Genomic DNA, 14,288 nt, shown 5'->3' on the forward strand with positions numbered 1-14,288 from the left:
TGCATTTACATACAGAGGAGTCCAATACACATGGACTCGATTACCACAAGGTTTCATAGACAGTCCAAGTATATTTCCCCAGGCTTTGCATGATTGTTTACAGTCTTTCCAACCAGAGAGTGGATCAATATTGATACAGTACGTAGACGATTTACTACTGTGTTCAGATTCACTGGAAGCGTCCCTGAAGGATACGAAACAGCTCCTGTTTCATCTTTCAGACACAGGACACAAGGTTTCCAAAGACAAATTACAATTATGCCAGCCTAAAGTAAAATATCTGGGACACTGTCTAACACAAGGACTGAGACACCTGACCGCTGATAGAATTCAAGCAATTAGAGACATGACTCTGCCACAAACCCAGCAACAGATCAGAACGTTTTTAGGAATGTGTGGGTATTGCCGTAACTGGATCCCAGGTTTTTCCATTCTAGCATTACCTTTGCAGGAGATGGTCTCATCAAACAAACCTGATCGGATTTCGCATACAGACGAATCCGAGATGGCATTTGAGAGACTTAAACAGTGCCTAACGCAGGCGCCAGCATTAGGTATGCCAGATTATGGGAAACCCTTTGAGCTGTACGGAACAGAAAGTGCTGGTTGCGCGGCAGGCGTCCTAACCCAGAAGCACGGTGATGCCAGCAGGCCGGTAGCATACTACAGCGCTCAGCTAGATACGGTAGCGCGATCCCTCCCCACATGCTTGCGAAGCATTGCTGCGATAGCATTGCTAGTAACAAAAAGCGAAGATGTAGTGTTAGGTCACAACCTCACAATTCATACACCACATGCAGTGTCAGCCTTGCTAAATTCTGCCCAAACCAGGCACGTCTCATCAGCGCGGTTTACAAGATGGGAATTGGCACTAATGGCTCCCGTAAACATCACCATAAGGAGATGCAGTGCATTAAATCCTGCAACATATCTCCCAGGTGTGCCTGGGCAGGCACAAAGGGTGGAGGATGAGAGTGGTGGGGAAGGAGGATTTAATACAAAGGATGACACACATGATTGTATGGAATATTTGACCCAAAATTTCACGGCAAGGCCTGACATCAGTGACAACCCACTGGAAGATGTAGATCTTACTTTCTACACTGACGGTAGTTGTCACAGACAGTCAGACTCAGGAGACTTGTGTACTGGATACGCAGTCGTAGATGACCAAGGCACCATAGAAGCAGAACCGCTAGGCCCACCTCACTCAGCCCAGGTTGCTGAACTGGTTGCCCTAACCAGAGCATGTGAATTGGCTAAGGGAAAGTCAGCCAATATCTACACCGATTCTAGATACGCCTTCGGGGTAGTCCATGATTTCGGAGCCCTATGGCGCCTCAGAAATTTCATGACGGCAGCTGGTACACCGATAGCGCATGCAGCTCACATCAAAAAGCTTCTAACAGCGATACAGGAACCCGACAGAGTGGCTGTTATCAAGTGTAAAGCACACACATATAGCCAAGACCCAGTATCACTTGGTAACAGCCGAGCAGACGAAGCTGCTAAGATAGCAGCTGGTACCCCCAGACAGACAGACACCACACAACTGATGGTATTCAATACCATCAACACACAGAAGTTGTGTGAAATGCAAAAAATTTGTGTTCCACACAGGAAAAGGCAGTCTGGAAGGCAAAAGGATATGGCCAGGAGTCCTCAGGACTCTGGACAGATGGACAGGGTAAACCAGTGGCCCCCAGAGCATATCTTCCATGTTTAGCTGAGGCAGCACATGGGCTGACTCATCTGGGCAAGGAGGGAATGTGTAAGTTGGTAAGAGCATATTGGTGCGCCCCAGGATTTTCATCTCATGCAGGTAAGAGAGCAATGTCATGCCTTACCTGTTTGAGGAAGAATATCGGAAAGGCAATACCAACAGAACCATCTCATATCCCACCTACAGGCGGCCCTTTTCAGGTAACACAGATTGACTTTATACAATTACCCCCTTGTCGAAATTTGAAGTATGTACTTGTTTGTATAGATGTATTCTCAAATTGGGTCGAAGCATTTCCTGCGGCCACAAATACCGCTATGTTTACTGCGAAGAAAATTGTGCAGGAATTTGTGTGTAGATATGGTATCCCTAGAATAATTGAAAGTGATAGGGGTACCCATTTTACAGGTGATGTCTTTCAAGGAATGTGTAAGTTGATGGGAATTGATAGTAAGCTGCACACTCCATATCGCCCCCAGGCGAGTGCGAAGGTGGAAAGAGTGAACAGCACTATTAAAAATAAATTGAGCAAAGTTATGGCAGACACAGGATTGACATGGCCAGAAGCTTTACCCATTGTACTATACAGCATCAGAACCACTCCCAGGTCCCCTCTTAATCTGTCCCCCTTTGAAATTTTGTTTGGTCGACAACCGCATGTTATGATTAACCCTCAGGATGATTTGAAGTGTAACAATGAAGTGACTGTAAAATACCTGGTTAACATGAGTAAACAGCTAAGGAATCAGAATGACAATCTGAAGTTAGTGATTCCTGATTTGCCAGATAGTAATTGTCATGACATTGAACCTGGGGATTATGTAATGATACGGAATTTTCTACGCTCAGGTTGCCTTATTGACAGATGGGAAGGACCATACCAAGTCTTATTGATTAGCACGACAGCGTTGAAGGTTGCCGAGAGAGAGACTTGGGTTCATTCGTCTCATTGTAAGAAGGTTGCTGATCCAGAGAGGTCCCGTGATAAAGAACAGACGGTAGAGGAAGTTGTATCACTGGAGTGTCTGTTTCAGGAGGACTGAGATGGCACCTGAGCATTGAAAATAATAAGATCGGAGGCAGTTGTCGATCCCCTGTTCCCTTTTATTGTTTTTCTCCACTTCCCATCCCATCTCCCTCAATTATTTCTTTCCCCCTTCTCATTCTTCTCCATTTCCTCCTATAAGATGGACTTGCCCCAAGAGACTGTGATCCGGATTTTCCTGTTGATCATGATGTTGACCAGAGCAGTCTGTTCCGGCGAGAGTACCATGGAGGTCGAGAGAGGTTCTGGAATGGGTTCTGATGACAGAGATGGAGGCGTAGATTTCCAAGAACAACATAATCACCGAGTAAAGGCGAGTATCAGAAAACAATCTGGTAGCATTGACAATAGAAGAAATTGTGATGGATTGTTAGCTGAAGAGAACTGTATCTGTAGGCTCTGTGACAGTGTAGTTGAGGATGGGTGTATCAAGAAATGCCAATCCAGTTTTAATATCCACATGGACCGGCATCCATTGAGTGACTATCACTCCTTAGTGGGTAAAGTGTTAAATCAGACAGATTGTTGGGTATGCTCTCAAGTACCTCAAGGCCATAGCAAATCAGGATTAGTGCCCTTCCCGTTAACTATAGGGGAGGTACTTGAGCTAAGTGGTGGGAGACCGGTGGACAGGAGGTTTAATATCTCCAGTCCTCCTAGTTTGAAGCTCCACCAATATCATGTGGATAGATCCCTAGTATGTTTTAACATTTCCAATTCCCGAAAGCCGGGAAATTAAGAAGTGTCATGGAATAACCAAACCATGACCTTTTCATACAGAGCCGATAGAATGCCAACAGATACAGAACTTATACGCCACATAGCCGGTAGTGGAAAATATTTCCGATATAGGTATACCCTAGGAAGTAGGACCATGAGAGTTGGAGAGGTATCACCAGGATACTGTGCACATATCATACAAACAGATACGTGTACTAGACAGATGGGAGAATTAGGGTTAGGAAATTTCATATGGAAAATGTTTAATATGGTTATGTCCTACTCCGTCCCATATGTTCTCCCCGATGATGCATATTTCATATGCGGGAGGAAGGCGTATAAGTGGCTTGCCCCAAACTCAGAAGGGTTGTGTTATATTGGAAAAGTACTGCCTGAGGTAATGACTGTATCACATACTAAAATGAAAGATATTCACCGCAGTGCCCAAGCTCCTTATACTCACACTCATTACGAGCACATCGTTAAACGGCACCTGATAGAGAGAACAGAGCATCCGGCCTCTGACCTGATCAGTGAATCCACCGGGATTCAATTCCTAATCGCGTTGGATATCACTCGTACCGCCAGAGGAGTGATAAATTATAAATATATATCTGCGCTTGCAAATTTATTAGACAATATCACTGAAATGTATGATGACACATTCAGGTATACTGGAAGGGAGCTCCAAGCTTATAAAACAGAACTGGTTCAGCATAGGATGATTCTCAATTATCTCACAGCTGTGACGGGCGGGTATTGTGTCACCCTGGCAACTCAGTATGGAATAAAGTGCTGCACGTACATCACGAATAGCACCGAGGACCCGGTCGAGGTCATAGACCAAAAGATGGACGACATTCTCCAATTAAAGTGGGAATTCCGCAGGAGACACAATCTCACCCTTGCCGCTGTGGGTAATGAGCTGACCAGTTGGGTGTCATGGTTGAACCCGCGAAATTGGTTCTCTGGTTTAGAAGAATGGGCTCAAGGAGTCATAATGGATGTAGGGAAGTTTCTTCTATGTATCCTGGGTGTTGTCATATCGATTGGCTTGATATTTAGATGCGTTCAGGCTTTAACAAAGTGTAAACGTAGCGCCCGAGTGATGAGTTTAAGGAGTGAAGATACTGTAATAACAACGACTGATGTGATTTATGACCCAACGATAGAGACAATGTTGTGATGAAAATGTGATTCCACGGTCCGTTTCTTTCACCTGTTTCTCGTTTTTCTCCAAGGTAAAAAGACCCGCATGGAAGAGGAATTTGATGACCCGGTATACAGACAACAGATGGACTAAAGAAGAAGTTTTGACAACCTTGTACACAGACAACTGATGAACTATGCCATAGACCCCCTTATCCCTAGTAACGTTAAAATCTACGCTAGCCCAACACTTTTTGTAAGTCTATGGACATTGACAAAGCTTTTGCTCGCACTTTTGACAAAAGCCCAAAGAAGACTGCAGTCAACAGACACCAGACAAGACTTCAATCAACAAATGCATATTAACCTCACATAGAATACCACTGCATTTACCATAATTGTTTCTTATCTTCATCTCTACAACCTTCAGGTAAAGACACACATATTCAATAGGGAATACCGGCACAGATATCAGCATTCACATATTCCCCCATTCATGTATCATCAACTAAAATGTGCTCCCCCATTTTGTTGCAACCAAAAGCCGAAGAGAGCTCGGTAAAGTTTGACAGCCCATCCACAGACCCGTACCACGGGATAAGAAGGAATTCAAATGTATACTTCGCAATACCTCGAAGCTTGATTTAAAACACGTACGGCACGATGATACATGACCCCCCAAAACATGGATTCATACACACATGCTTCTGCTATCTCACTAGGTCATACCCTTTTCCTACCTTCTCCTCTCCTCCCCTACCCAATCATAGAAATGTATTATACATGACATATATTTTTCTCTTTTTGAAATGTTTTAGAAAGTGGCAGTTATTGTTGACTGCCAAAGGGTGGACTGTCAAAGTCAGAAAAATATCATGATGCACACTGCCATATTTGCACCTCATATGTGTCCCCGCTGCGCATGCGTACGCTCTCCCGTGCGTGCGCATACTCGCTGTTGCGTGCACCCGCAGGCGCACGGTATGCGCATTTACGGTAGAGTTTATGTGCTCCTAGCGTGCGACTCGATCGTTACATATTTTTACCATATAATGTATTTCGTAGATTATGGTCGTTTTGATAGAATCTGAAAGTTTAGTTAATGTAGCATGTTCATAGACAAAGAGATCCCTCTTTGTTTGATACGAAGGGTCAGACAAGGGTTATACAGTGGTGTTTAGTATCCATCGGAAGAGTATTTAATTAGCAATATTCCGGTGTTGGTTTGAAGCAGATTAATCGCTCGTGCGAGTAGTTATGGACATAAGAAGTTTATGGACATTTACTATTATTTGCACTTTATTATCCATGCGGCGGGAAACCTAGTTTCCCACCCACCTGAGCAGTTGGAAATAGTCACAGCCCACCTGTATGAATCAACCTATGACCTTTTGTTATAATGCGAAGAGGAATTCCTGTGTCCAATGAACAATAAGAATATAGGACCATTGTACTGTATTATGTGTAGGGTATAAAAGGACAAGCCGACCTGATCCAGCTTTCTATTCTCTTCAACGGTTCTCATTGCTGATAATCGGGAGCTGGATATCCAGAGGCGCATGCGATTGTTTCCCTTGAGCGTAAGTTTTCTCCGCAATCATATTGTCTTTCTTGTTATTGTGAGCCATATATCTCTCCCTCTCTCTTCTCCTCTTTCTCTCTCTTTCTCTTAAGTGTTATTGTACTGCTATTGTATTTCATGTGTAGTTATCTGGTTAGGTAGTCTATGTTATATTGGTAGTGTATGACTTGTATTGTATTATTCTTTTTGAACGTTCATTCATTTCCTTAAAAGGCGTTAGACCCTTAGACCGGTATTGTGTGTGTGTTCATTATATTGCAGTGGGTAATAGGAGCGTCTCTATCGCTCAAACAGCTTTAGTGTAAACCAGCTTACACTGTGTTGCATTTTCACCTTATCACTGCACCAAGGTTTATTGCATAAATACATTGTTTATGGTATAGTTGTAAAGGTTTAACATTGTGAGCATCAGCGACGCTTGTGATCTCCTCGTGGTCCCAAGCCACCGCTACGCTAATAGTATATCATTACGTTAGTCGGCAGCCTATAGCGTGCCTGCCTGTGATCTCTTGGCCGTAAGCGAACGTGACGCTAGAGCGTCTCGACTACGGCTAAGCGATTGTTACGCAACGTGCGTACCCTTACGGTATACCATACGCCAATAGCGTACTGTGTTCTTTCACCTTTTAGAGGGTTTTAAGTAAGATAAATATTAGGCTTTATCATTCACAAGAAATTATTCATTTTTACATTGCGAATGTGGGCAAACATTTTTTTTCACATCCACATTAAAAATGCTGATTGTGATAAATATGCCCCATTTGAGTTGTTTCATAGTACAATCTCTACAGTTTAATAGAGTTATTACCTACCTCTATATGTTAGTTCTAGTATAGGTAGGTACATCCAGGATGTAGTCACGATGCTTGCAGCCGGGATCCTGGCCGCCAGAATGCCGCCAGGCGGCTGAGGCTATTCCCACTTGTGGGTGTCCATGACAGCTATAGCGTGAGAATAGAGCCTGTGGTGAGCGCAGCGAGCCATCGAGCCCACAGTGTGGCGAGCGCAGCGCTCGCCCCCCTGCCGGCATTCTGGAACCTGAGCTCCCGCCGTCTGTATGCTGACCACCAGGATCCCGACCGCCGGTATCTCATACTCAAATGCGTACATACAGTATATACAAATGTGAAAATGGTAATAAGATATTATGATGTATTGTGCCTCCTCTATGGTACGTAAAATATCACTATGCTCAAACATTTCCACAAGTAATATGACTGGGAGATAACTCACCGCCCATCACCTTTACATTCAAATTTCTTTGCTAACATTTCTCGCTCATAGTCATTCAGCTGTACACAAAGTTCTGTTAGGAGATCTTTAAATTCCTCTTTGCTGACAAATCCTGTTTGATAAGGGTCAAGATCTTCAAACTCTCTCCGCAGGTCATCCCACAAGTACTCCACCTAAGATATGCAAAACAATGCAGATGAAAACATAAGCATAACCATTTATATTTTATAGTTTAAAAGACTGGATTCCCTTTATTCATCCAAAAACATTATAGAAAACATGGATGGCTGAAGAAAAACATGAATGTGATTGAAATAGACATAGGGGTATATTCAATACCTGTCGGATCTTTTCCGACGGAAAGGATCCGACATGTCAGTATTCAGTGCTGCGGCCAAACCAGACAGGTTTGGCCCGTTCTGACACTGCCAATCCGACTTTTTTAAAAGTCGGATTGACATTGTTGGAAACGGGGCTAAAACCTGTCGGGATTGGCCGCGCTTCCGACAATACACGCAGCTCGGCGGCTTCAGCCGCCGATCCGCGTGTGTTCCGACAGCTTTCCGACTTGTCGGAAAAAATGGCCCCCTAATGAATAGGTCGGAACCCCTTCCGACCTAAATCTGTCAGAAGCTGCCATCTTTCCAACAAGGACAGCTTCCACACTTATTGAATATACCCCATTGACTGACAACCTGGGAAATTGTAATCTACGCAGGGAATTAAGGAGCCCCCAGTGACATTGGGCCTAATTCAGATCTGATCGCAGCAGCAAATTTGTTAGCTAATGGGCAAAACCATGTGCACTGCAGGGGAGAGGGGGGGCAGATATAACATGTGCAAAGAGAGTTAGATTTGGGTGGGTTATTTTGTTTCTGTGCAGGGTAAATACTGGCTGCTTTATTTTTACACTGCAATTTAGATTTCAGTTTGAACACACCCCACCCAAATCTAAGTCTATCTGCCCATCCCCTGCAGTGCACATGGGCCCTCCTTCCGAGTTGTTCGCTCGCAAGCTGCTTTTAGCAGCTTTGCACACGCTAAGCCGCCGCCTACTGGGAGTGAATCTTAGCTTTTCAAAATTGCGAACGAAAGATTTGCAATATTGCGAAAAGACTTCTCTGTGCAGTTTCTGAGTAGCTCGAGACTTACTCTGCCAGTGCGATCAGTTCAGTGCTTGTCGTTGCTGGTTTGACGTCACAAACACACCCAGCGTTCGCCCAGACACTCCTCCGTTTCTCCAGCCACTCCCGCGTTTTTCCCAGAAACGGTAGCGTTTTTTCACACACTCCCATAAAACGGCCAGTTTCCGCCCAGAAACACCCACTTCCTGACAATCACATTACGATCACCAGAACGAAGAAAAAACCTCGTAATGTCCTGAGTAAAATTCCTAACTGCATAGCAAATTTACTTGGCGCAGTCGCAGTGCGAACATTGCGCATGCGCAATTAGCGGAAAATCGCTGCGATGCGAAGAAAATTACAGAGCGAACAACTCGGAATGACCACCATGGTTTTGCCCATTAGCTAACAAATGTGCTGCTGCAATCAGGTCTGAATTAGGCCGATCATTAGGCTGATGAAAGCTCTTCAGGTTTGGGAACGAATTACAGTATAGTGTGCGGTGCATGATTAGCCTGTAATCCAGGCCCAGCCCGGGTTATTACAACATACCTCCCAAATGTCCCGATTTAGGCGGAACAGTCACATTTTTCGGGCACTGTTCCACCCGCAGGCTGCAGTGTCCCGCAGTGGGAGGATACCTCTCACTTGCTTGTGAATAGACACTGGCTACATGCGCACAGTGTCTATATTTTTATTATTAAATTTTATTTATAAGGCGCCACAGGTGTTTCGCAGCGCCATACAAAGGACAGTACAGGGAAACAAAACTTAGCATTACAGTAAATAAATAACAAAAATAGAGTACAGGTAACAAAGAGCACCACAATTCTCAAAACATAATACACCTAAGATGTAAGTAGCGAGGGAGTAATCATCGTACTAGTTGGGGCTGGCGGCCATAGATGGAGATGAGCCTTTACCAGCAGGAGAAAAAGTGGGTAAAGATGGTCGCTGAGTAAGAAAGAGCTGTGAGTGAAATGTGTCGAGTAGAGGGCTTTGACAACAAGAGGAAAGAGGGTCCTGCTCTGAAGAGCTTACAATCTAGTGGGAAGGGGCGACAGACAGATGACATGAGGTGCTAGCAAGCGGGAGGAAGCCTGATGGCAGTATGTAAGCAAAGCAGAGATGTTCAAGGCATTAGTCAGGGAGATGGAGGAGCAGCCTCAGGACTAGGTTATGCATCGGAAGGGTGCACTTTGATGAATGTGTGGGGTTTTAGTGCCCGTTTGAAGCTTTGCAAGGTCGGGGAGAGTCTAATGGAGCGGGGGAGCGCGTTCCATTGAAGTGGTGCAGCACGGGCAAAATCTTGAACTCGAGCATGGGAAGCAGTGACCAGGGTAGAGGAGAGGCGACGGTCATTGGCCAACCGTAGGGGGCGGGTGGGAGTATGTAGGGAGAGGAGGTTGGAGATGTAGGGAGCAGTGGAATTAGAGATGGCCTTGTATGTGAGGGTTAGGAATTTGAAGAGGATTCTGTAGGGGAATGGGAGCCAGTGCAGATTTTGTCGAAGGGGAGTGGCAGATGTGGAGCGGCGGGAGAGGAAGATAAGCCTAGCTGCGGAATTGAGGACAGATTGGAGGGGAGCAAGATGGGAGCAAGTGAGCAGGAGAGAGAACTGGGGGAATGGTAAGCAGCTCACAGAGAGCTGGGTATGCCCTCACTGTGACAAAAATTTGGGCTCGTCCTCTAGGTATCAGGTTTCATATATATACATTATACACATGTTATCTTATATTGTTTTCTTATACTGCACAGGACTATTGTTTATTTACTACAGTGCATTGCTGTATCTACTTTAGTACATTATCATGCATGCTGAATTTACTGTATATATATTTATCAAGTGACCCAGTCCATGCACTCTCAGATGGTTAGGCAAAACAATGTGGTGGCTGGTCACACCTCTTCTGGAGATTGACAACACCCTGAAAACATGGGCCCCTATCATGCATTCCCCAGTGGGCCCTTCATGACCCAGTCTGACACTGACATGGCTACACCCCCTAGCTGTATAGCCATGCCCACTAATTTCAGGTGTATGCCAAAGGTACGCGTAGCTGTCCTGCTTACCCCCAGGACAAAGTTAGTAGGTAGGTACAGTATGTTACAACGACTATTTGTTTCCATCATTTTAACATGGTGGCCAACAAAGACTTCTAACCTAAACATTGGGCGCTGACACAATGGGCCAAATTCAGACCTGATCGCAGCAGCAAAATCTTTCTCTACCGGGCAAAACCATGTTGCACTACAGGGGGGGGGGGGGGGGGGGGGGGGCGGGGAGATATAACGTGCAGAGTTAGATGTGGGTGTGTTAAAATTGAAATGCAAATTGCAGTGTAAACATAAAGCAGCCAGTATTTACCCTGCACAGAAACAAAATAACCCACCCAAATCTAACTCTCTCTGCACATGTTATGTCTGCCCCACTTGCAGTGTACATGTTTTTTCCCATTAGAGAAAAGATTTCAGGTCTGAATTAGGCCCAGTGTGCAATCCAACTATAAAAGAATAACATTTATGGCCTGTTTCAGAGGTCGCCAGTTTGTGAGTTTATGCAAATGACGCTACAAATTCCCTCCCTTATGTACATGTGTGCGGCTGAATGTGTCAGCTTCTGTACATGCAGTAATACCAATAGATGCTTCTTTAAACGCCACCATCGATCCCCATCAAAACTTGCACCAGATGCAGTTGCAATTTCTCTGTCCATGTAGAGACTCCCATATGGGCTTTTGTGCACCTGTGTACGCCACCACTTTCACCAACACGCTCCCGGCACACGGGACGGACCACTTACGTGCGTCTGTTTAGCCACCTCCCTGTCTTCGCCTGGGAATGCACACAATACATTTGTACCTGCGTGCACCTGAAATTAGAACTGCGATTCTGCACGGACATAATGAGGACCCATGAGCAGTATAAAAAAGTCGCCCCACTACATCCCACATCGGCAGTGCTAATAGCACTGAGTAGTGTACTTTTATATCAGTACAGCTTGGAGAAATAATTCACTTATTTATTTATTTTCCTGTAAAACCCTTTGTGGAGCCTCGGCATGGTAAATTCTAGCACAACTGCAATCTGTATTGCTGAGATAAGCATCCACACTGATCGTTAGTTAGCACATATTAATAATACATAGACCCCAGAATAAGTATCACTGGTATTTAAAACATGCATCTTACTAGTGTTACTAATGGTAGTGAAATGCATGTAAATGGGACGGAGACTAGAACATTTTTCCAGTTTTTGAAAAACATTGGGTGTGCTGCTCAGTTGGTCTTATACCAATACGTAAAATCAGGGGAGTAGCCACAACTTTATGGGCCCCATAGAAACATTTTGAAGGGGCCCCCATCCCAATGCTTCTAAAGAGACACCTCTCTCCGCAGTGGTTGTTCATTTTATGCCCCATAGTACAGTAATTCCCTAGTTTATTTTATACCTCATAGTAGTGCCCCCAGGTAACATTATGCCACATAGTGCCTCCAGTACATATTGGCTCTGATTCAGATGTGGATGGAGGTGCGTCCCAGATTATCTATACTTTGCGCATATGCAGGACCATTCTGCGCATACATGAACAGGACCCGAGATACAGGACACAGTCCGGCATCAGATTGACAGTCTGATGCCATTTGGGGGTGAGGAGGGGACGGTGACAGTCTCCATTTCTACAAACTGAGGCGTGTCACCACCTTTTAGGGGGAAGAAAGAGGCCAAAGAACTCCGTGGTTCTGGGCCGGACTGGCCCACAGGGGCACTGGGGAAACCCCTGGTGTACCCCACTACATGGGGGCCCACCCTCTCCTCTAGGGATCAGGATCCAGACTGTGCACTTGAATTATACAGTATACACATGTTACATTATACTGCTACAGTGCATTGCGGTTATTAATTTGGTATATTTTAACGCATGCATTAGCAGTATTTACTATACAGTATATCCTGTATATGTATAAATGGTCCCAGGTCATGCGGACTCTAATGGTTAGCCAAGGCTCTGTGGAAGTTGGCTACACACCCTCTGGAGGATGACCACACAACTAAGTAGGGCCCCTATCACTGCATTCCCCGGTGGGCCTTTCATGCCCCAGCCCGACACTGCCGTGGTTGCATAGAGATTTTTTGGCTTCTGCAACGGGCGCCTTGTGTTGCAGCATGGGTGCCGCAAGCCGCCCAATGGTGAGTCCCGTGATCCAATGCTGCACCTTGGGACACAAGTTAGATCAGGGATGTGCGGTGAGGTAAATTTCTCAGGAGGCACTGGCTTGTACCAGAGCCAGATTTACACACAGTATATGAGCCAAAGGGTGCATGTGGGCATTATACACAGGTACAGCAGTATATACTGATGGAAATTTAGTGAGTTTTGATGAGAGATGTGCAGAAGAGATAGACAGCTGAGGCACTTCCTCACCTGCCATAGACTTTTTACTCCACAGTTTTGACTATAAAAATTATTAGAATTATACAAAGAGGATATTTCTGATATATTCTTTGTATTTGACATATACTTTATATCAGGGGTGGGGAACCTCAGGCCCGCGGGCCGTATAAGGCCCACAAAGCCACTTGATCCGACCCTCCCAGGCTCACCTAACCAAGGGAGATGCCGGGCGCCCGCTGAGATTTTGTTACTAGTGGGCCCCCAGCTTCTTCCCCTCAGCAGCAGCCAGAGGTAGGAGCTCACTCCTGAGCTCCGGCAGTGTGCGTGAGTGCCTGTGCAGTGCTATGGGAGAGATGTCATGACATCTCTCCCATAGTTGTGAGGAGCAGGCAGCCAGGCAGAGGGCAAGGGTCTGGAAGCAGGAGCGGGGCTGGTGAGTAATATTGTGTTTTTTCTTTCTTTTAATGTGTGTGTGTGTGTGTGTAAGCGGTGCTACTAGGGGTCATATCTAATGGGGGCATATCTACTGGGGGAAGGCTAATTTTTAAGTTGTTAATTTTTGTGTGGCCCCCGAAGGTTTTTATAAATATCCAAATGGCCCTTGGTAGAAAAAAGGTTCCCCACCCCTGCTTTATATGCTCAAACTCTGAAGGAAAGGCTCTGCCTCACCTGCCTCACCCCCCCCCCCCCCCCGCACACCACTGGGTCAGATCATTACTGAGGCACGAGGCATCTGCTTGTAACAGACGCCTCCTGCTATATCACCACACAGCGCTATCACTGCTGCTTCCAAGGTAATGATAGAGACTCCAACCACATCTGAATTAGGCCCCTTATGCCTCATTGTACTGCACCAGGTCATATTATGACACATTGTACTCAGTAGCTGATCTTGCCACGGGCAAGCAGGACTTTTGCCCGGGGCGCCGCCTTCCGAAGGGCGCCGGCGCCATCCGGAAGGCGCCTCACCATGGCAAGATCCGCTGCTGCTGTGGTGCCCCCCGCTGCTGCGGCCCGCTGTCCCGATGTCTGTTGTGAAGGGAAACTAGACGCTACGCGTCTAGTTTCCCTTCGTGGGCTGCCCGCTGTGAAGGGAAACTAGATGCTACGCGTCTAATTTCCCTTCCTGGAGAGGACCTTCACTGTAATGATGTGCGGTGCGCGTTGACGTCATTGCGCACCGCACAGCAAAGGTCCTCTCCACGAAGGGAACTAGACGCTTAGCGTCTAGTTTACCTTCGTGGAGAGGACCTTTGCTGTGCGGTGCGCGATGACGTCATCGCCCACCGCACATCCTACAACAGGGGGCGTAACTG

General features: G+C 45.8%; 1 protein-coding gene across 7 annotated transcripts in view; it reads right to left on the reverse strand.

The window, feature by feature from the left end:
• LOC134923288 (EF-hand calcium-binding domain-containing protein 6-like) overlaps positions 1-14,288 on the reverse strand; it is a 386,436-nt gene that overhangs the window by 61,619 nt on the left and 310,529 nt on the right. For all 7 annotated transcript variants that reach the window (XM_063920743.1, XM_063920740.1, XM_063920737.1 and 4 more), the window contains one exon: positions 7,453-7,625. In XM_063920743.1, the coding sequence (XP_063776813.1) occupies positions 7,453-7,625 (173 nt within the window). The remainder of the gene's footprint in view (positions 1-7,452; positions 7,626-14,288) is intronic.

This window comes from Pseudophryne corroboree, chromosome 1 (assembly GCF_028390025.1).
Source record: "Pseudophryne corroboree isolate aPseCor3 chromosome 1, aPseCor3.hap2, whole genome shotgun sequence".
In the NCBI taxonomy this organism is placed as follows: domain Eukaryota; kingdom Metazoa; phylum Chordata; class Amphibia; order Anura; family Myobatrachidae; genus Pseudophryne; species Pseudophryne corroboree.